Source organism: Ranitomeya imitator, chromosome 2 (assembly GCF_032444005.1).
Source record: "Ranitomeya imitator isolate aRanImi1 chromosome 2, aRanImi1.pri, whole genome shotgun sequence".
In the NCBI taxonomy this organism is placed as follows: Eukaryota; Metazoa; Chordata; class Amphibia; order Anura; family Dendrobatidae; genus Ranitomeya; species Ranitomeya imitator.
Genome location: NC_091283.1, coordinates 30,141,694 through 30,165,721, shown reverse-complemented (window position 1 = coordinate 30,165,721; position 24,028 = coordinate 30,141,694). Strand labels below are relative to the sequence as shown.

General features: G+C 50.8%; 1 protein-coding gene across 2 annotated transcripts; it reads right to left on the bottom strand.

Annotated features, from left to right (window-relative positions):
• Window positions 1-724: 724 nt before the first annotated feature.
• AGPAT1 (1-acylglycerol-3-phosphate O-acyltransferase 1) lies at window positions 725-22,358 on the bottom strand. Of its 2 annotated transcripts, none has more exons than XM_069746364.1 (9): window positions 21,991-22,358; window positions 21,588-21,641; window positions 11,359-11,432; window positions 6,327-6,516; window positions 6,004-6,137; window positions 5,606-5,781; window positions 5,093-5,188; window positions 4,898-4,970; window positions 725-2,320 (listed from the first exon to the last, which is right to left on the bottom strand). In XM_069746364.1, the coding sequence occupies exons 3-9, from the start codon at window positions 11,408-11,410 to the stop codon at window positions 2,163-2,165; spliced, it is 879 nt and encodes a 292-aa protein (XP_069602465.1). In that variant the 5' UTR covers window positions 11,411-11,432; window positions 21,588-21,641; window positions 21,991-22,358; the 3' UTR covers window positions 725-2,162. The 2 variants fall into 2 exon arrangements, with proteins under 2 accessions (XP_069602465.1, XP_069602466.1); XM_069746365.1 differs by lacking the exon at window positions 21,991-22,358 and adding an exon at window positions 21,849-21,950.
• Between the last annotated feature and the right edge of the window lie 1,670 nt (window positions 22,359-24,028).

Genomic DNA, 24,028 nt, shown 5'->3' with positions numbered 1-24,028 from the left:
AAATACTTGTATTTGGGTCTAAAACTTACATTTGTAAATTGGGCTTCATTAAAAGTTTTGCAGTTTGCCTGTTATGGCCTGTGTGTGTTGCACAGAACAAGCTGTAGTGGACCTGTCACTTTCTCAAAAACAAAGTTAAATCTCATGTCGACATCCTTGAGTTCCCCCGATCATGTGGCTCTTTTCCATTTTTCACTGCGTAGCTCTATTGTAGAGATATTCACATTTGTTTTTTCTGAAGCGCAGCATGTGAAATCTCTGCTTGCAGTCCAACTGGGCGTTTCTCCACAATCTTCTTTGGGGCCGTGCACTGTCATGCCTCCCTCCCAGACGCTGCCAATCACAGCTTCAGACTGACAGACTGCTAGTTCAGCTGCCGGGCTGTGATTGGTGGAGTCTGCGAGGGAGGGCAACAGTTTACATCCCAAGAGAAAACTCTGGAGAATCGCCCAGTACGACTACAAGCAGAGATTTCACATGCTGCGCTCCAGAAGTCAAATGTATCTTTACAATGGAGCAACGCAGTGAAAAACTGGAGAGCAGCAGTCAGGAGAGCTCAAGTACATTTACAAAGTAAGATTTTTTTTGATCTTTAAATTAGAAACAGTCAGCTCGATCTAAGGTCTGATGAGTGAGTTTGTAACTTTCTTCTCTGTAATTTAGCTCCTCGCCACAGATTTATGACCACATTAAAGTTGAAAGCGTAGGAAACAAAGAGCCTGTAAACAGTGCAATTTTTTTAATGAAACCCAATAGCAAAAATGATTTTTAGTCCTAAATACATGTACTTAAACAGAAAGAAAAAAATGTCCCCCCCAATCCTTCAACAATAGATGATGAACTATCAGGTGGCAGCAATGCGAGGGTCTCATCCTGAGCGTTAACAGCAATGAAGCAGAGTTTGCCCTACAGAGGTTAGAGCTGGCCGTATGTCTTCACACTTCTCCATCTGTCCGTACATAAAGCATTCACGCCATCGTCTACCAGGTATTGGGAAAAAAACAGAAATAAAGAACAGACGCATCGGTGACCCAGAAAAATTTGTGCAATGCTAATTCACATACACAGGACAGGAGATTAATATGCCCCTCCAGCCCGCGCGACATCCCACCCCACGTCATACCCACAAGACATCCTCTTCCCACTAATCGATAGCTAGGAACACATTGGCACGTGTAACTCTTCCACGTCTCGCACTGGTACATAAAAAAGTACGTGGAAACGGGAGGCAGAAATGAGGACGAAGGAGGGATCAGGCCGCGGAGTAACAAAACATGGAGATTCTCAGGCCACAAGACAGGAATCGGGAGAGTCTGAAAGTTGCGGGTCGGTGGTTGCGGAGTGACGGGAGCGTGGCAAGAGGCAAAAAGGGAAGTCGGGAGAGGCCACAGTTTTTGGGCAGATCAGTTCCATGGTTCCTGCCCCCATATCTAGTCCGTAAAGAGGTGGAGGGGCTGAAGAGGGCAATGCTGGGCATCCTTCACCCATAGAACTGGCCGACCCCATTCCTGACAACAGAGAGAGAGGAAAGATGGCGAGGACTGCGGACAGTCGACGAGGAGAGAGGAGAGCGCAGTACCGGCCGGACATTAATAAATATAATTACACAGTAAGGCACCCCCTCGGAAATCTCACACACGGCTCTATGTACTGACAACCCACCTCCTTCCCGCTAATGGAATGTCGTCCGATCCTCGCTCCTAACCGGCCACTTCCAATTCATGTTACCCTACGTTATCTGGATGACCATGTTCTCCATTTCCGCACCCATCTTCGACGTCCTCAGGACTACCCCTAATAACTGTATGACCCCCCAACCCTCCCGACAGTCCCCAGATTCGACTCTCTCAGTATACATGGAGGTCATAGTCTTTCGGGTGACATTCTACTTCCGTGTCGGCTTGAAGGGATTGTTCATCTTCTCTTGATTACCCAAAAAAAGAAAGAAAATTTCCTATAGTCACAAGTTTCCACTCTTCTCCCAGTTCTTCACGTTGGTGGAGTCTCATCTGTGGCATTTGTTATGTAGTTCAATGGGATCCTCGAATGGCGATTTTGCTCTCTCCTCTCTCTGTGTTGTACCTCTTCTGGATTGCGCCTGAATGGGGGGTGGGGAGGTGGTACCCAGGCCGAGGATGACAATGGAGGGTGATGGAAGGGGATCAATGTCCACCCCCAGGCTCCTTTCCTGGGCGTTCGTTTGAAATGTGAGTTAATGTCTCAAGCATCAACCCTCGGACTTTATCGGCGAGGTCGGGGACGTCGTCAGCACACAGCCCCTTAGTGGGCACCCCCGGGAGGATCTGCACTGTACACTTCCCTGAAAGAGAGAAAGAGGGTGCGTGTTACTAAAGAAATGGTAAGGAGGAAAAACATTATATATACGGTATATACCTCACCTATATGGACCAACGTTTTGGGCCACATTCCTTAAATCACAGAATTCAGATTTTTCCTTCACTCGTCATCCCCCAGTTTACTGCCTCCGGATCTCCCTCCCCCTCGTTTACTGCCTCCGGATCTCCCTTCCCCATCCCCAGTTTACTGCCTCCGGATCTCCCTCCCCAGTTTACTACCTCCGGCCCTTTCCCCCTCCCTAGTTTACTTCCACCGGCCCCTAGATGTATAAACTCTGGCCCTTTGTCCCCAGTGAACAACATCTGGCCCCTTTTCCCGGGTATAACCTACGGGGTGGCCCCCCATGCAGTCTTTACAACCATGCGGCAAAACGGCCGGTGATGCAGAGCTCACCAACACCGGTGCGGTCCGATAAAAGAATCACCGGGGTAACAAGTGGAAGGAACTGCAGCAACTCAGTCACAAAGTAGAGACCCTATAACGTTACAGACCGGGGGCCCGAGTGCTGAGGAGCAGAGGACATAAGTCACTTATGCTTTGCTGACTCCAAAACTGCAGAGTCCAGACCTCCTCTGGTATAACATCAGCACAAACACTGCGCCCCCCGCCGGGAGCTTCATGCAGCCGTACATCACCAAGCACAATGCCGGGCAGCGGATGGAGTGGTATAAAGCCGCCACCACTGGACTCTGGAGGAGACGTGTTCTGTGCAGTGATGGATCACACTTATCTATCGGCGTCTGATGGAGGAGTCTGGGTCTGGTCACACCAGGAGGATGTTACCCCCTGACTACATTGTGCCCCCTGTACAGATGGCGGAGGAGGATAATGCTATGGGCTGTTACCAGGGGGCGGCCTCGGCCCCTTAGGCCCAACGACGGGGAATCTTAATCTTCAGCACAAGATATTGTGGACAATTGTAGCTTCAGTTTTGAGGGAACAGTTTGGGGAAGACCCTTCTCTGCCCATCATGACTGCGCCCTGTGCCATACAGACATGGAGGGGGAGGTTGGTGGGAAGAACATGACCGGTCTGCATTCTTCTACCTGCAGAGACAGGACTCGGACTGGCAGGAATTGCATTTTTAAACCCTTTCTCTGATTTTTCATCCCTATTCTGTGCAGCCATTTAATTGATCCACCCTTTGAGGGTCCAGTCTTACTGCAACAAGTTAGGATGTGTCCCCCCCCCCCAGACCACCAGGCATTTCCCCCGACCTCGGTGGAGATGTTCTGGGACATCATGTGGTTGTCAGACGCCTCATTAATGCTGGATCGGAGCAGCGCTCTTGTTATAGCAGAGAGTTCGGCTTCTATACTTAGTTGCAGGAAGCGCGTTCAGTCTTGTGAAACTGATGTGGAAACCGGAGCTGCGCAGACACCGATGTTATGTACGGCCGGGCGTGAATGCTCGCTTCATTATTTACTGCTTACATTTACCTCCTCGCCCTGCAGACTGCGGCATGGTACCCTCAGAGGGCCGCCTGCACCCCGAACTGACCGGCACACTTATACTGGGGCACGGGGTCATTGGAGGAGACGCCATCAAAACATCCAACACAACTGGAAAAGTGACAGCGAGCAGTGATAAGCGACCATGAGTGGTAGCCACACAGACATGACGGGAAAAGTTAATGATCGGCTTTTATGGCAGGATGTATATCGCAGTTATCTAGAAAGGGGCCAGAGGTGTTAATGTAGCGCGTGCTGAGGCCTCGCAGTGCGACTAAAACTGGAGTCCGTGGGATACAGAGCGCGCCCTGAGGCCTCACAGTGTGACCCAAACTGGAGTCCGTGGGATACAGAGCGCGCTCCGAGTCCTCACAGTGCGACCCAAACTGGAGTCCGTGGGATGCAGAGCGTGCACAGAGTCCTCACAGTGAGACCCAAACTGTAGTCCGTGGGATGCAGAGCGCGCTCCGAGGCCTCACAGTGCGACCCAAACTGGAGTCCGTGGGATGCAGAGCGCTCCGAGTCCTCACAGTGCGACCCAAACTGGAGTCCGTGGGATACAGAGCGCAGTCCGAGGCCTCACAGTGTGACCCAAACTGGAGTCCGTGGGATACAGAGCGCAGTCCGAGGCCTCACAGTGTGACCCAAACTGGAGTCCGTGGGATGCAGAGCGCGCTCCGAGGCCTCACAGTGTGACCCAAACTGTTAGAGGAGATTAATTCCTGCGATGGCGGTTGCTCATGTTCTCCCCTCCACGTCTGTATGGACCTCATGCACTGGCCGCCATCATGGGAGACACATAAGGGTCTTCCACAAACTGTTCCCACAAACCTGAAGCTATAATTGTCCACAATATCATGTGCTGAAGATTAAGATTTCCTGTCACTGGCGGACGCTCCCTGATAACAGCCCATAGCATTATCCCCCTCCTCCATCTATACAGGAGGCACAATGCAATCGGGGGGGATAACGTCCTCCTGGCATCTCTGGGTTTGCAGCAGGTCGTACGTGTTGTCTATGGCCACCGCACTCACAGGCCGTCAGAATGGCGACTTTGCAGGATTAAGTGACGGATTCTGTGATCTCACCTGTTGTGAACTTTTTATCTTTCTTGCTGTAGAAATCCTTATAGGAAGACATGATGACTGGAATTACGGGGACCTAAAAAGAGAAGAAAAAAAAATAGAAAGCGAAGCAACGATGCCCGCTGTGTACGCCATAACAGCGGCCGGGTCAGTAGACGGTGACAGCCCACTTCTCTCCTCCATAGATGGGGGTCTTACCTGCGCTTGCACGGCCAGGTGGAAGGCGCCTCGTTTGAATGGCAGCAGTGACCCGCTGTGATTTCGGGTCCCCTCTGGGAACACCCAGACACGCACCTAGGATCAGCACAGAGATAGGTATAGTAACTGAGAGGCGCCATCACTGTCCTCGCTGCTCTGCCATTACTGAGCCCTGGCATCCTGACCCCAATGGACCCAAGGTGCTCTGAAAAAAACCCCCGAGATGCCCCGTCTTCTTGCTTCTTTCAGCTGGTGACATGATCACTACAGCCAATCGGCAGACACTGACTGGCTGCAGCGCCGATGTCTTAACCAGGCCAGAAATTGGTGAGGAGCAAAGAGCCCGAGTCCAGTAGGCGACTATCTGGGCCCATTTGTCAGATAACAGAGCAGTGGACGCCCCCCTACAGTCAAATAAGCAGCATTAGGGGCTTAGGTCAGTGCCTTAGGCCCCATACATTGTGTGACCCCCACCACTTGACATATTAAAGCCCCCATGGTTTCCAATCTCACATCCTCCTTCAGCATGGTCTCCGCCGCCTCGGTCATCACGCTGATGGCGTCATCTGTTTTCTTGCGGTTGATGAAGATGACGCCGGCCAGCCAGCACGCCAGCCCGGCGGTGCCAGCGTACATCAGCTCGCGCTTGGCAATGGGCACACAGCGACCAGGCAGGATCTCCATCATTCCTGGAGAGAGAAGGCACACAAGAGGTTAATCACGTATAGACCCTCTAATATCACTGATGAAGCCCTGGTGTCACAGTGACCCACCGAGGTCCAACTGATCCCGACGCTACATGTAATGCAACCTGCATGACTGCACCCCGTGGGCAAATATGGCCCCAAAATCCACAGTAAGGACCCAGAATATTCCCCGTCCTCCTGCACCACGACATCAGCACGTCTTACCCAGTAGATCCAGGGAACTCTGGTGATTTGACACCACGACATACGGCTCCTTAATGTTGAAGTTCTCCCAACCACGCACCTCAATCTTGATACCATAAAGGTATTTAATATGCAGGAGCATGAACCGGAGGACCCTGCGTCAGAGAAGGGGCAGCGGTAAGAGACCACAGAGGTACGGAAAGGCCAAAATCAGAGGGAAGAACAAGCAAAGGCACAAGATACACAACAGATGGAGAAAACAAGAGAGTAAAGGGGAGAAGGGCAGCGGCCGGTCCTACAACATCGCAGTCTCACAGACGAGAGGAGGCGCCATCATCACTTACTTCATGTTCTCCACGTTGCGCCCCCGCACTGCACATATAGGAATGGCCAGGATCGCCAGCGTCAGGATCCAGCCATTGTAGAACGCCATCTTGCAGAAGTACTTGAAGGAGACGCTCCATTCGTACAGGAGCGGGAAAGCCACCAGACAGACCACGAAAAGCCACTGTGCCACAGACAGCTCCATCGCTCCTACAGAGAAGAGACAGGAAGAGACAGCGACCGATGAGCTGGGGGGATATAACGTACGGGAGGAGAGACGAGGACGGGGGATATAACATACAGGAGGAGAGGGACGAGGACGGGGGATATAACATACGGGAGAGGGACGAGGACGGGGGATATAACATACGGGAGGAGAGACGAGGACGGGGGATATAACATACGGGAGGAGAGACGAGGACGGGGGATATAACATACAGGAGGAGAGACGAGGACGGGGGATATAACATACGGGAGGAGAGGGACGAGGACGGGGGATATAACATACGGGAGGAGAGACGAGGACGGGGGATATAACATACGGGAGGAGAGACGAGGACGGGGGATATAACATACGGGAGGAGAGGGACGAGGACGGGGGATATAACATACGGGAGGAGAGACGAGGACGGGGGATATAACGTACGAGAGGAGAGGGACGAGGACGGGGGATATAACGTACGGGAAGAGAGGGACAAGGACGGGGGATATAACGTACGGGAGGAGAGACGAGGACGGGGGATATAACATACAGGAGGAGAGGGACGAGGACGGGGGATATAACATACGGGAGGAGAGACGAGGACGGGGGGAATAAAACGTACAGGAGGAGAGAAGAGGATGGGGGATATAACGTACGAGAGGAGAGGGACGAGGACGGGTGATATAACGCACAGGAGGAGAGACGAGGACGGGGGATATAACGTACAGGAGGAGAGACGAGGACGGGGGATATAACGTACAGGAGGAGAGAAGAGGACGGAGATATAACGTACAGGAGGAGAGGGATGAGGACAGGGGGATATAACATACGAGAGGAGAGGGATGAGGACAGGGGGATATAACATATGGGAGGAGAGAAGAGGATGGGGGATATAACGTACAGGAGGAGAGACGAGGACGGGGGATATAACGTACAGGAGGAGAGAAGAGGACGGAGATATAACGTACAGGAGGAGAGGGATGAGGACAGGGGGATATAACATACGAGAGGAGAGGGATGAGGACAGGGGGATATAACGTACGGGAAGAGAGGGACGAGGACGGGGGATATAACATACGGGAGGAGAGGGACGAGGATGGTGGATATAACATACGGGAGGAGAGGGACGAGGACGGGGGATATAACATACAGGAGGAGAGGGACGAGGACGGGGGATATAACATACGGGAGGAGAGGGACGGGGGATATAACATACGGGAGGAGAGACGAGGACGGGGGATATAACGTACGGGAAGAGAGGGACGAGGACGGGGGATATAACATACAGGAGGAGAGGGACGAGGACGGGGGATATAACATACGGGAGGAGAGGGACGGGGGATATAACATACGGGAGGAGAGACGAGGACGGGGGATATAACGTACAGGAGGAGAGACGAGGACGGGGGATATAACATACAGGAGGAGAGGGACGAGGATGGGGGATATAACATACGGGAGGAGAGGGACGAGGACGGGGGATATAACATACGGGAGGAGAGGGACGAGGACGGGGGATATAACATACGGGAGGAGAGACGAGGACGGGGGATATAACGTACGGGAAGAGAGGGATGAGGATGGGGGATATAACGTACGGGAAGAGAGGGACGAGGACGGGGGATATAACATACGGGAGGAGAGGGACGAGGACGGGGGATATAACATACGGGAGGAGAGACGAGGACGGGGGATATAACGTACGGGAAGAGAGGGACGAGGACGGGGGATATAACATACGGGAGGAGAGGGACGAGGACGGGGGATATAACGTATGAGAGGAGAGAGATGAGGACGGGGGATATAACGTATGAGAGGAGAGAGATGAGGACGGGGGGATATAACGGACAGGAGGAGAGAGATGAGGACGGGGGGGATACAACGGACGGAGGATACGGATGATGTATATACTGGGGAGGGAGCCCCTGCATGATGAGGGTCAGCAGATCCTGGGCAGAGTTCGGCTCCTCAGGACCGGGAGCTCTGCTCTCTGCTCCGCTTCTCTCCCACCCTTGTACACATTTCTAACATTTCGTTATTTTTCCCCTTTATACACATTTCTTCAGCCTGTAGCCCCCCCAGCTGCTGCAGGACAACTCCCATCTTTCGCTGACAGCTGAAACCTGTAACCTCTAACTGGTCTAATACTACAACTCCCAGCATTGCACTGACAGCTGTAACAACCTGTGACCCTCCAGCGACAGTAGAACAACAAATCCCAGCAATTCCCTGACCGATGATTGCAACTTGCAGCTTTCAGGCTGCTGTGACACTACAACCCCCAGCATGCGCCGATGACAGGAAGAAAATGATTTCTACACCAGAATTTACCCTCAATTGTCCAAAAGAAAAATAAAAGAAAAAGTCAGAACTTCCTGTAGTGGCCGGGCCCGTCTCCAGGGGTCTAGTATACGGTATATACCGGTCTGTGCGCCATCTTTAAGCGCTGCGGTATACGGATCACCTCGAGTCCCGGCAGGTCGCACTATAATAACCAGATTCTCCTCCCGGTGACTGGAGAAAGCGGAGATCTCTGCGCTCCACGGAGAAATCTACTTATGGTGCAGCTGAGATTGAATCCATGCACACCGTCCGCAGCGGCCACGCCTGGGCTGCTCTCAGATAAGCGGCCTTATCTCACCATTAAGTAACGAGGCCGCCCGCCCGTATCTCGGCATCTCACCTGCTCTGGCCTCCTGACATTACATCAGGCCTGGTCCATCGCAAGGCTACACTCCTGCACCACCATACCCCCCTCGCCTGCCTCCCCCGACCTCTGCCGCCCGAGGACCTCCATCAATCCCGCTTTTGTGCTGCTGTGTTAGCCCTTTGTCTGACATTTTTCTGCTGAGGCTCTTGGTGCCCAGACGGCACCGGGTCACATGAATACCCACTGGGTTCTGGCCAAGTGCAATCAGAGGGACTGTCCTATTGCAGATTCACTGGAAATCCTGTGGACCCGTGAGCACTACTCATGACTGCCGTCGATCACACTGATCTGATGGGAGCGGGTCCTGGGGCCGGCGGGTGTACGCAGTATGCAGAGATGGAACGCGTCAGCGCCATACACTGGTGCATGCAGTATTGTGGTTTCTGGTTCTGTACACGGTGCACGTCCCAGAAAACCCCTTTAATGGGCCGTCTCATAAAGGCTAGGACTGTCCATATATCCTATTAGGGCAGATGGAAGTGAGCGAGAACAATTCCCCCCCATAGTCTGGAGAAAAGAGTCAATGTGTAAGAACATCCCCTGCTCTGGAGGACTGGACCCAACTACGCATCTAAAGGTACCGTCACACTGAACGATATCGCTAGCGATCCGTGACGTTGCAGCGTCCTGGCTAGCGATATCGTTGAGTTTGACAGGCAGCAGCGATCAGGATCCTGCTGTGCCATCGTTGGTCGGCGCAGAAAGTCCAGAACTTTATTTTGTCGCTGGACTCTCGCAGACATCGCTGAATCAGCGTGTGTGATGCAGATTCAGCGATGTCTTCACTGGTAACCAGGGTAAACATCGGGTTACTAAGCGCAGGGCCGCGCTTAGTAACCCTGGTTACCAGCGTAAACGTAAAAAAAAAAAAAACACTACATACTTACCTTCCGCTGTCTGTCCTCCGGCGCTGTGCTTCTCTGCACTGTGAGCGCCGGCCAGCCGGAAAGCAGAGCACAGCGCTGACGTCACCGCTGTGCTTTCTGGCTGGCGCTCACAGTCAGTGCAGAGAAGCAGAGCGCCGGGGGACAGACACCGGAATGTAAGTATGTAGTGTTTTTTTTTTTTTTTTTTTTATGTTTACGCTGGTAACCAGGGTAAACATCGGGTTACTAAGCGTGGCCCTGCGCTTAGTAACCCGATGTTTACCCTGGTTACCAGGGGACTGGCATTGTTGGTCGCTGGAGAGCTTTCTGTGTGACAGCTCTCCAGCGACGCTGCAGCCATCGGGATCTTTGTCTGGATCAATGCAGCGTCGCTTAATGTGACGGTACCTTTACAGTCAGCCATCTATTTGTATACCCGACATATAATTCGATATTTCCCCATCTCCTCGCCCCCATCGGTGGTGGTAGTAATGGAAATATACAATATGCCCGCCAGAAGTACCACTGCATAAGTAAATGAACCCACCCAGGCTCTGATCCCCCCAATCTACAGGGGCCCGGCTATGGTCTCCATTACAGGGTTACCTTCAGATCTGGGCAAATGCAGGGCACCTGGAGTCACTCCTGCCCGTCTTCTCCTCTTGTTAAATTAATCCTTCCTGCCAGATCCGGCGGCGGCGGCCATCAGCCGGCAGATCTGAGTGATAACAGCTGCCCGTCTGCCAAGCCATGCTGTAATAAGTGAGTCAGAGGCCGGACGCAGCGAGGGCGCACCGCGGCGAGCTGCAACTAAATCCTTGTAAATCCACTTGGTAAGATATTAACTGGAAACAGACTGAGGAGCCGGGGGCCATGACAGCATCTGCAGGGTCCTGAGGACTCCGAGGCGCCATCAGAGAGGAGCTCGGCTGATCGCTGCTCGCTGAGGGTGGACCCGTAGACTATGCGCGGACCCTGCCTCTCCCAACGCTCAGCGATCGAGGGGGAATCTCAACAACGGGATCCCCGACGATCACAAATTCTGCCAATATGAGCAAGGAAAGCTGCAGTGTAAAGCAGGCAAGAAAAAGATGTCGGCGGTGAACTACAGACCACCGGATACTCCTACTGATCAGCAGAGACGCTGGAGTCGCCGATCAGAAGACTCAAATATTACCTGAGGGTTATACAATTATCACAGGTTCATTTCTAAGCTTATAGCTCTTTTTGGGTGAGATTGCACCTACTACCCCCTCGATTATACCGGTGCTTACCTGTCACAGCGCTAGCCAATGGAGAAGCAGCTTTGACGACATTTGATGACATCACACGGAGCTTCACCGACTACCTGCGGAGAGCACATGAAGGGTTAAGGCCGGCACCAGAAGACGCAGTGTAATAGATCTGATTAATATTCCCCAGGATCGGCCGGTCCCCGAAACAGATATGGGGGTGTCGGGTCTGTCTGCCGTCCTAGGACACGGCGGCTCGGCAGCTTTCAGATCCGGCACTTTTTTCCCCCCTCTTTGTGCCGTATTAGGCGGTCCTCACACTAGCAGTATTTGGTCAGTATTTTACCTCAGTATTTGTAGCCAAAACCAGGAGTGGGTGATAAATACAGAAGTGGTGCATATGTTTCTATTATACTTTTCCTCTAATTGTTCCACTCCTGGTTTTGGCTACAAATACTGATGTAAAATACTGACCAAATACTGATAGTGTGACGGCAGCCTCAATCAGATTGTTGCAAAAAAAAAAAAAAAAAAAACGGAAAATTCCTATAAATGACCAATTAAAAAAAAAAATATTTATATATATATATATATATATATATATATATATATACACACTGTATATATTCATCTAATTCTGTCTGTCAGTCACAGTGCCACATAGTTCAGTCACATTTACTGAACAAGTTCTGTCAGTCACAGTGCCACGCACTATACGTATATATTATAGTGTCGAACTTCTTTCGTCCGATGATTTATTTAAATACAGTTAGATATTCGTGTAATTGTTTATATATTTCGATGATCTGTTTAATAATTTCGTTCAGTTGTATTAAGTTCTATGAGCAATAAAATTTAATGATAATGTATATACTTTACCCAGAAAATCGTGCGTGTGTGCGTGCGTAGCTTTTTTTTCCACAATGTAGTCAAATGGAAGTTCAGGCAACAGACCACCGAGAAAGAAGTCATTGCACATGCTGAGACTTGTGGTTCCCCGGCAGCTAGGTGGGGTTACGGCACATGTGGTTGTACACAGCAGATGACTGCTCACATGGAGTAATATCATCTGTATATTTTGAGTGCAGGGTTTGCACCGTCTGGGCACAGTATGGCGGCGGTCACGGGGCGGACCGCTGAATCCGCGCTCGTCAGTCTCTGACTGCACAGAACAGGTGTCATCCCCAGAGGCCGCATGTCCTCCAGATGGGATCGTTGCGTCGTAAACTTCTCGATTCCCCCTCATATTTTTCCTCATCACTGATGCTTTGTCTTCCCCGTCATTCTCCTCCTCCGCCGCCATCAGTGACTGAGGCCTCTTCTCTCCTCACACCCCCGTCTCCTCACTGTCGCAGCTGCTGACGTCTCTCCCAGATCATTGTCTTATTTACTGGATCAGAAAATCCCAGGCAGCCGCCATCACTCGGCCCTCACCCCGTGGACTGGAAGCTCGCGCCATGTCCACCCAGCAGGGCATCGAATGTCCACATTACACAGACCGGGAGGTGATACACATGGCTAAAACGTTTACTGAAGAGAAGACGGTTACATGGTACAACATGGGCCCCAAGACCAGGTCTAGGGCCACAGACACCGGATGAGTCACTACGCCGCCGCCAGTTCAGAGATGGGAATAAAATACAGTAAACGCGGCCCACATGCCTGGGGCTGAGGGTGGGCCCTGATGTCCAGACACCTCAGACCGGTCAACAGCTTTTACTTCCAATCACATGCCCATGTGGTTGAGGAAATAAACGGCTACTGAGCACCTCCAGCGGCAGATTCTCTCCCGGGGGAACAAACAACGGGACATGCAGAATTACAACGTGCCCAACCCTTCATTGCCCCAACGTGTGACATAAGGAGAGGGTCAGAACACCCCCATAAAAGAGCAGATGGCCGGCTGATGCTGCCGAAATCATGGGTTGGCCAACAGTCATTTAACCTGCATGGCTGACCTAAGTAGGAGAAGCTAGGTACTTCCTTCCTCCATTACATGGTCATAGGACTACACAGAAGAACTGTAGATAATAAACAAATATCAGATCCCCCTTCATAAGTTACTGAAAGGTACAGATCTGACCATGAAATTGATGAGACGAGTGCTCTAAAAGGTGCTAAAACACCACAGATACCAGTAGGCTTTCGAACTTCCTACTATACACGTGTCCTTCACCTCTCCTGGATCCGTAGCCAAACACGGCCCCTGCTTCCTCCTCCTCTTGCCACAGACTCACTCCCGGCTCTTCAGTGTGCTATATTGCCTATAGAGGCATGACATATGTGCAAGCTCAGTCAGTGGATAGCCGCCTGAGTATTCAGGTAGCTGGCATCCACACCACCACTGTGGACATCTCCACTACGCTGTCTCAGGAGGCTTTCTGGCACACGCAGCTGAGTATCTGGGTGTTGCTACATGGGAACAAGTGTGCGTCAGGACATAACCTGCTCTGCTACATCGCTAGGCTCTGCTATATTGCCACAAGTGTGCCTCATAACATACACAGAAATGCTACATTTCCACAGGTGTTTCTCTGGTTTGCAGCTGGGCTCTGCAATATCCCAACACACTTCGCACTGCTGCGTCGCTGGACTCTGCTACAACTCTGCTCCATCTCTACTTCGTGTCTCCTGGTCTAGCACATCAATGAGACTACTCTACTGTGCCGATATCCAGACTCTGCTTCATCCACAGAGTCTCCAGCTGCCATTCCTTCTATACAGCCTCCATTGCGGCTTATCGCCTACTCCTCTGGACCAGCAGCTTCGAGGACTCAACTCACCAGGTCAGACATGACATGAAAAACCAGCGGCGCCTTTAGGTTTTCCCTATGGGAAGAGCGAAGTATCTAGATAACGTTGGGGAGAGTCATGAGGCCCCATAACCATTCCATACACATTCAAAGATCCCAAATTATTTTTTTCATCCAACGTGTATGGAGGCCGAGGCTGCATGAAAGACAGAGCCTGACCAGGTGACAGAAGCAGCACCCGTGACATCCAATATGGCCGACAATGGTAACCGGCAACCAGTTACTTCCCATCCTTGAAATTTAGCATGACGAGACACCTTATAAAACCAACAGGCGACTATTCAGGACACGGAGGACTTCGGCTCAGTTCGCCACCAGCCACGTTTTCTTTTACTTACTGTTAACCCATTCTAAAGTAAAAGTCAGATAACGAAAGAGAAAAATCATAACAATATTTGAATCCTGATCACCACAAAGTGACTGATGGGACGTGTGCCGAGCTCCACAATGACGGACACTCGGCAAATATTCAATTGTGGGACACGATCCAACCACGGATCTAAAACCAAATGGAGACTTCAGAGAAAAGTCACGACCCAAGTTCAATAAAGAGACCAAAAATCATCAACCAGAAAGATTTCCACAAACCCAGAACAAGGGACGACCCATCACCGGTAACAAATGGGCAGAACTATCTACTAAACATTCCCCGAGGCCAGAAACAAGGCTCAGGAAGCCATGAAAAAGAGTGCAGCTCTGGGGTATAGTACAGGAGGTAACTCAGGATCAGTAATGTAATGTATGTACACAGTGACTGCACCAGCAGAATAGTGAGTGCAGCTCTGGGGTATAGTACAGGATGTAACTCAGGATCAGTAATGTAATGTATGTACACAGTGACTACACCAGCAGAATAGTGAGTGCAGCTCTGGAGTATAATACAGGATGTAGCTCAGGATCAGTAATGTAATGTATGTACACAGTGACTGCACCAGCAGGATAGTGAGTGCAGCTCTGGGGTATAGTACAGGAGGTAACTCAGGATCAGTAATGTAATGTATGTACACAGTGACTGCACCAGCAGAATAGTGAGTGCAGCTCTGGAGTATAATACAGGATGTAACTCAGGATCAGTAATGTAATGTATGTACACAGTGACTGCACCGGCAGAATAGTGAGTGCAGCTCTGGAGTATAATACAGGATGTAACTCAGGATCAGTAATGTATGTACACAGTGACTGCACCAGCAGAATAGTGAGCGCAGCTCTGGGGTATAGTACAGGAGGTAACTCAGGATCAGTAATGTAATGTATGTACACAGTGACTGCACCAGCAGAATAGTGAGTGCAGCTCTGGAGTATAATACAGGATGTAACTCAGGATCAGTAATGTATGTACACAGTGACTGTACCAGCAGAATAGTGAGTGCAGCTCTGGAGTATAATACAGGATGTAACCCAGGATCAGTAATGTAATGTATGTACACAGTGACTGCACCAGCAGAATAGTGAGCGCAGCTCTGGGGTATAATACAGGATGTAACTCAGGATCAGTAATGTAATGTATGTACACAGTGACTGCACCAGCAGAATAGTGAGTGCAGCTCTGGGGTATATTATAGGATGTAACTCAGGATCAGTAATGTATGTACACAGTGACTGCACCAGCAGAATAGTGAGTGCAGCTCTGGGGTATAATACAGGATGTGACTCAGGATCAGTAATGTAATGTATGTACACAGTGACTGCACCAGCAGAATAGTGAGTGCAGCTCTGGAGTATAATACAGGATGTAACTCAGGATCAGTAATGTATGTACACAGTGACTGTACCAGCAGAATAGTGAGTGCAGCTCTGGGGTATAATACAGGATGTAGCTCAGGATCAGTAATGTAATGTATGTACACAGTGACTGTACCAGCAGAATAGTGAGTGCAGCTCTGGAGTATAATACAGGATGTAACTCAGGATCAGTAATGTATGTACACAGTGACTGTACCAGCAGAATAGTGAGTGCAGCTCTGGGGTATAATACAGGATGTAACTCAGGATCAGTAATGTAATGTATGTACACAGTGACTGCGCCAGCAGAATAGTGAGTGCAGCTCTGGAGTATAATACAGGATGTAACTCAGGATCAGTAATGTATGTACACAGTGACTGTACCAGCAGAATAGTGAGTGCAGCTCTGGGGTATAATACAGGATGTAGCTCAGGATCAGTAATGTATGTACACAGTGACTGCACCAGCAGAATAGTGAGTGCAGCTCTGGGGTATAATACAGGATGTAACTCAGGATCAGTAATGTAATGTATGTACACAGTGACTGCGCCAGCAGAATAGTGAGTGCAGCTCTGGGGTATAATACAGGATGTAACTCAGGATCAGTAATGTATGTACACAGTGACTGTACCAGCAGAATAGTGAGTGCAGCTCTGGAGTATAATACAGGATGTAACTCAGGATCAGTAATGTAATGTATGTACACAGTGACTGCACCAGCAGAATAGCGAGTGCAGCTCTGGAGTATAATACAGGATGTAACTCAGGATCAGTAATGTAATGTATGTACGCAGTGACTGCACCAGCAGAATAGTGAGTGCAGCTCTGGGGTAGAATACTCTCTAGAGGATATTTGATGCAATGTATGTACACAGTGGATTGCGTCTATATGCAGAGTACAGATGATGCCGTTATTACTCCTCCTCAGAGGTTGTAGACATGTTTCTTCCTCTTTGGTAAACTCTACAGGAAGTCAGTGATGTCTTATAGGGCTTGTTGCTCTGAAGAAATATGAGGTCCCTGGCGATTGTGACACTATGGGGGCAGCGGGGCACGCATGGCCAGAATAAGGTGACCAGTGTCAGGACCAAAGAAAAGACAAAAAAGAATGGACTAAAAGCAGGCTCGCACAATCCCAAATATAGAAAAATAATTAACACATTTATTAAACACCATAACATGAATATAAAAACACTTAAAAATCACAACAAGTGTGTACAACACGCCCCCATAACTCGATGAAATATCTATAGAAATACCCGTATATATAAATGGAGTAACATGGAGTGTCAGGACAGCATGGAAGGAGCAGTCTCCCAGCGCTACTTAAAGGGGCACTCCATCTGTAACTTATCTCCACGTGCTGTAAGGCTGAGCTATTGCTCCCTGTAATCTGCCATTTCAGGCTAGAATGAGGCCGATCACAAGGTTTAGGCCGCTGGGAATGTATTTTACGTGTGAGGTAATTGCAGCGACTCGTCAGTGAGCTGTATAAACATGGAAAGTGTCAGCTCCCAGGTCCCTGTGGTAATTCAGTGTAATGGAGGCATCAGGTGTGACCAGTACCAGGCACCACGGACAACTGGGAAATCACAGCGACTGGGGATGTATACCTGTTTTACCTCTGTATGCATGTGGAGATATATATGAATTAAAACAAGGATTCTTAGCGGTCGCTATGGGCAACAAGGCCTTGTTATGCCAGGTTTCTCCTTTTTGTACAGTGTTTTTCTGATGACATATGGCAGCATTTGTTCAGAGCAGCCAATCCGATTGCTCCTTTCACTCACAAAAGGGCTTCTGATAAATGAGAGCTGAAATCTGATTGGTTGCTACAGGCAACTACAAAATATGTAAAAACCAGACGCAGCTCCAGCAAGGAAGAAGGTTTCTACAAACTCCTATGGAAAGAGGAATAAAATAAGTCCTGTCAGCGGGAGAGAAGACGAGATCACAATTACCCACAGGCACGGTGCTGGCTAGGAATTCTCCAAGAAACAATGAAAAGCTTATTTAGGGCTTATTCACACCAACATAAGAAAATAGGGATCAAATACAAATAGACAAATGCATTTTTTTGTGATTTCACCTATTGACTTCCGTGGGCTAAAATTCAACACCTAAATGCAATGTCCAAGGGGGTGGAGACCTTCGAAGCCCACCATAGAAAGAAGTCATGTTCGGCCCCTTCAGGAGCTCCACTAAGCGAACGTTCCCGCCCCATCAAGAGCACCACTAAGCGCACGTTTCCCGACCCATCAGGAGCTCCACTAAGCGCACATTTCCCCCCCCCCATCAGGAGCTCCACTAAGCGCACATTTCCCCCCCCCCATCAGGAGCTCCACTAAGCGCACATTTCCCCCCCCCCATCAGGAGCTCCACTAAGCACACGTTTCCCGCTCCATCAGGAGCTCCACTAAGCGCACATTTCCCGCCCCATCAGGAGCTCCACTAAGCGCACATTACCCGCCCCATCAGGAGCTCCACTAAGCGCACATTTCCCGCCCCATCAGGAGCTCCACTAAGCGCACATTACCCGCCCCATCAGGAGCTCCACTAAGCGCACGTTTCCCGCCCCATCAGGAGCACCACTAAGCTCCGAGACTTTTGCCAAAAACATTTTTCTCCACTTTGCATCCCCCTGAAGTGTCCAGAGAACGGCCTTATGTAGAAGCCGATATCTGATAATAAAGAGGTGCAGATGTAAAGGGGCTGCGCTTCAGAGTCCCCCTAATCCGGGGATTCAGAGTGGGGCGCGCTGGAGTTTAGGCCAATTGTTCATAGACAAGATTAGATTACATAAACTTGCAAATCCATCATGAGAAAAGCTGCTAGAATCGGACCGTAATCCAATGACATCTATGGGCTGATATTTACACATTACGGCCCTCGAGCCTGAGGCTGCACTACTGAATGACGCTGATCTGCACTACTGAGACGCTGAGAGAGATCAGAACAGCACGTATCAAGCGTACAGAGGTCACAGGCCGTATAGGGATCCAAACAAATTCTCACATGGAAAGAATGAGGATATTATTAAATTCCCCATGACAACACTGCATGTCAGAGGTCAGCAGTAGTGCAGCCTCAGGTTTGGATCTTAAACTTCGCAAATTATCTCTTCAGAGGAAAAGAGGATTTGAGCTGCAGCGCCCCCTATTGGAAGTGGCAATCCTACAAGTCAATACTGACCCTTTATTGAGCATTAGGATTGCTGCTTCCAATTGGGGGCGCTGCAGCTCAAATCCTCTTCTCCGATTACGCAGATTTCATTTCTCAGAGGAGAATACGTGGCGTTTACATCTCCTCATACTGGAATGTCTCTCCACAAGGAGAAAGCTCAGACCACATCTCTAAAGGTACCGTCACATCAAGCGACGCTGCAGCGATATAGACAACGACGCCGATCGCTGCAGCATCGCTGTTTAGTCGTTGTGTGGTCGCTGGAGAGGTGTCACACAGACAGCTCTCCAGCGACCAACGATGCCGAAGTCCCCGGTAACCAGGGTAAACATCGGGTTACTAAGCGCAGGGCCGCGCTTAGTAACCCAATGTTTACCATGGTTACCTTTGTAAAAGTAAAAAAAAACAAAAAAAAAAAAACACACTACATACTTACATTCCGGTGTCTGTCACGTCCCCCGCCCTCAGCTTCCTGCACTGACTGACTGAGCGCCGGCCGTAAAGCAGAGCGGTGACGTCACCGCTGTGCTCTGCTTTATGGCCGGCGCTCACACAGTCAGTGCGGGAAGCTGAGGGCGAGGGACGTGACAGACACCGGAATGTGAGTATGTAGTGTTTTTTTTTTTTTTTGTTTTTTTTTACTTTTACAAAGGTAACCATGGTAAACATCGGGTTACTAAGCGCGGCCCTGCGCTTAGTAACCCGATGTTTACCATGGTTACAAGTGAACACATCGCTGGATCGGCGTCACACACGCTAATTCAGTGATGTCAGCGGGTGATCCAGCGACAAAATAAAGTTCTGGACTTCTAGCTCCGACCAGCGATCTCACAGCAGGATCCTGATCGCTGCTGCGTGTCAAACACAACGATATCGCTAGCCAGGATGCTGCAACGTCACGGATCGCTATCGTTATTGTTCTAAAGTTGCTCAGTGTGAAGGTACCTTAATTTCAAGTGATCAGATCTCTGAAGATAATTATGTCACGTTCACATGTGTACACACATTACATCAATTATCCTGCGCTGAGTATTACACCCCAGAGCTGCACTCACTATTCTGCTGGTGCAGTCACTGTGTACATACATTACTGATCCTGAGTTACATCCTGTATTATACCCCAGAGCTGCACTCACTATTCTGCTGGTGCAGTCACTGTGTACATACATTACATTACTGATCCTGAGTTACATCCTGCATTATACCCCAGAGCTGCACTCACTATTCTGCTGGTGCAGTCACTGTGTACATACATTACATTACTGATCCTGAGTTACATGCTGTATTATACCCCAGAGCTGCACTCACTATTCTGCTGGTGCAGTCACTGTGTACATGCATTACTGATCCTGAGTTACATCCTGTATTATACTCCAGAGCTGCTCTCACTATTCTGCTGGTGCAGTCACTGTGTACATACATTACATTACTGATCCTGAGATACATCCTGTATTATGCTCCAGAGCTGCACTCACTATTCTGCTGGTGCAGTCACTGTGTACATACATTACATTACTGATCCTGAGTTACCTCCTGTATTATACCCCAGAGCTGCACTCACTATTCTGCTGGTGCAGTCACTGTGTACATACATTACATTACTGATCCTGAGTTACCTCCTGTATTATACCCCAGAGCTGCACTCACTATTCTGCTGGTGCAGTCACTGTGTACATACATTACATTACTGATCCGGAGTTACATCCTGTATTATACCCCAGAGCTGCACTCACTTATATTATAAGGAGGTTCTTTTTTGTTATTTGTCTTTCTTTTTTTTAAAGCAATCAGGAAATACTCTTTTTGGGCAGTTTATCTTTTCCTGCAGGTTCTGAACAGGTTTTTGTTTTTACAGCCTTTTGATTGGCCAGTGCCTTGGTTGGAGCAGGTTCCATCAGTGTTACACTGTATATAGACCGCACAGTGACTGCACTCTATATAGTCCGCTCCACACACCCCTCCCTGGTCCGCAGCCTCACGACTCTTCTTATCCAGTATTCTTCCCTTCTGCTCCTTCACTTAGTGCCAGATTATTGGATGAATATTTAAGACACAGATTCCAGACTATCAGACGGTCCGGACCCCTATATACCATGTAGGGGGAATTACGAGGGGAGTACAGAGAGCTGTGAGGCCTGAAGCTTCTCGGGTAATTTATCAGCTCGGACGCCCCGGCCCCCCGCATACGGCACCATCACTCCCCCCCCCAGTATTATGAAATATTAGGCTCATTTTCGGCCTGGTCGGAGTACACAGGCAGACCCACGACATCGGGAATTTCCATAACATTGTTTACATATTTTCTTGACACATGAGCTGCAAAATCCGACATCTGCGGGACTATGACAAGCCCTACGGTACAACGAGCTGGGATAACACCCGGCATCCACATGTGCGGAGTTCTACCATAAGGGAGAAGGTCTGGAACCAGCTGAGGTGAAACTACAACTCCCTCCAGAAAGCTGAGAGTTGTAGTGCCACAGGTGGAATTGTCCAGGCTATAGAAGGTGTAGCTCCCAGACGAAAGCTATGATGTATCCGCCATGACTGACCTGTACAGAGGGTCCCTGGTGGGCTCCGGGCTTCCTGTTGAGCTTCAGCAAACCCTGGGGTGAAAGCAGAGAGAAGATTGGAGCCCCTCGCATATAGTAGACCCCCATCACCTCCAGCCCTGGCACTATGGAGCTCACACTACAGCTATTCTCTGCCCACCCTGAACTTTCTGCACCGCGCCCCAAATCCGTACCCATTACGGTTCCCCACAAAGTTTCCAGCTGCACTCCTCTGCCAGCTATCCTGCCCCCTCCCATTACCTCCTGTACCAATGCCAGCAGGGTGCAATCTCCTCTCTGCACAATCAGGTACCATCTGCTCCACCTCTTCTTCTCTGCCCCCCCAGATGCTGATGTAACGGTCCACTCCTATCATAAAAGTAATAAAATGGCCAGTACTAACTGCCTGCGGAGGGTGGGGAGAGCCAGGGTGCACCCCGAGAATGGAGATCTGGGGGGAGAGGAGGCCAAATCCAACAGCTGCTGCAAGAAAGAGACAGGAAAAGGGGGAGATGGAGACAAGAGGGGAGAAGAGCAAGAAGTACTGGGGAGGGGGTGATGGCAACAAACGGGGAGATGACAGGGGCTCAACGTATCAATGGCCGCAGAGACAGATGACAGGAGGCAGCGGGGAAGAGGAGGGAAGGGGCAGAGGAGGGGGCGGGGAGGGCACAGGACGGCGGCGGCAGAGCAGGGGCAAGAGGCCGCGGAGGAGGAGGACGGAGCCGGAGACCACTGCTGTCTGCAGATGGAGACTCACTGAGAGAGGGCGGAGCCGGGGCAAAGCATTGTGGGGAGTGTAGTCCTTATGGCCGCACAGGATTCTGGGAGCTCCATCCCTGATGTCTGATCACTACGGTCCTGACCCGCAGCTGCTCCAGCATTAACCCCTCCTGCACCTGCTCCACTATTAACCCCTCCTGCACCCCAGACCCGCAGCTGCTCCACTATTAACCCCTCCTGCACCCCAGACCTGCAGCTGCTCCACTATTAACCCCTCCTGCACCCCAGACCCGCAGCTGCTCCACTATTAACCCCTCCTGCACCCCAGACCTGCAGCTGCTCCACTATTAACCCCTCCTGCACCCCAGACCTGCAGCTGCTCCCAGCATTAACCCCTCCTGCACCACAGACCTGCAGCTGCTCCACTATTAACCCCTCCTGCACCCCAGACCTGCAGCTGCTCCCAGCATTAACCCCTCCTTCACCCCAGACCTGCAGCTGCTCCAGCATTAACCCCTCCTGCACCCCAGACCTGCAGCTGCTCCAGCATTAACCCCTCCTGCACCGCAGACCTGCAGCTGCTCCCAGCATTAACCCTTCCTGCACCCCAGACCTGCAGCTGCTCCAGCATTAACCCCTCCTGCACCCCAGAGCTGCAGCTGCTCCCTGCATTAACCCCTCCTGCACCCCAGACCTGCAGCTGCTCCACTATTAACCCCTCCTGCACCCCAGACCTGCAGCTGCTCCCTGCATTAACCCCTCCTGCACCCCAGACCTGCAGCTGCTCCAGCATTAACCCCTCCTGCACCCCAGACCTGCAGCTGCTCCAGCATTAACCCTTCCTGCACCCCAGACCTGCAGCTGCTCCAGCATTAACCCCTCCTGCACCGCAGACCTGCAGCTGCTCCAGCATTAACCCCTCCTGCACCGCAGACCTGCAGCTGCTCCCAGCATTAACCCTTCCTGCACCCCAGACCTGCAGCTGCTCCAGCATTAACCCCTCCTGCACCGCAGACCTGCAGCTGCTCCAGCATTAACCCTTCCTGCACCCCAGACCTGCAGCTGCTCCAGCATTAACCCCTCCTGCACCCCAGACCTGCAGCTGCTCCAGCATTAACCCCTCCTGCACCCCAGACCTGCAGCTGCTCCAGCATTAACCCCTCCTGCACCCCAGACCTGCAGCTGCTCCCAGCATTAACCCTTCCTGCACCCCAGACCTGCAGCTGCTCCAGCATTAACCCTTCCTGCACCCCAGACCTGCAGCTGCTCCACTATTAACCCCTCCTGCACCCCAGACCTGCAGCTGCTCCAGCATTAACCCCTCCTGCACCCCAGACCTGCAGCTGCTCCAGCATTAACCCCTCCTGCACCCCAGACCTGCAGCTGCTCCAGCATTAACCCCTCCTGCACCCCAGACCTGCAGCTGCTCCCTGCATTAACCCTTCCTGCACCCCAGACCTGCAGCTGCTCCAGCATTAACCCCTCCTGCACCCCAGACCTGCAGCTGCTCCCTGCATTAACCCTTCCTGCACCCCAGACCTGCAGCTGCTCCACTATTAACCCCTCCTGCACCCCAGACCTGCAGCTGCTCCCTGCATTAACCCCTCCTGCACCCCAGACCTGCAGCTGCTCCCTGCATTAACCCCTCCTGCACCCCAGACCTGCAGCTGCTCCAGCATTAACCCTTCCTGCACCCCAGACCTGCAGCTGCTCCACTA

What these genes read in the sequence shown, in the direction of transcription:
- AGPAT1 (XM_069746364.1), bottom strand. Translation starts at nt 11,410, where the DNA reads ATGTCATCAAATGTCGTCAAAGCTGCTTCTCCATTGGCTAGCGCTGTG. An exon ending in ATTGGCTAGCGCTGTGACAG is followed by an intron (nt 6,517 to 11,358) that starts GTAAGCACCGGT and finishes TCTTCTCTGTAG; the next exon opens with GAGCGATGGAGCTGTCTGTG. An exon ending in AGATAAAAAGTTCACAACAG is followed by an intron (nt 2,321 to 4,897) that starts GTGAGATCACAG and finishes TCTCTCTTTCAG; the next exon opens with GGAAGTGTACAGTGCAGATC.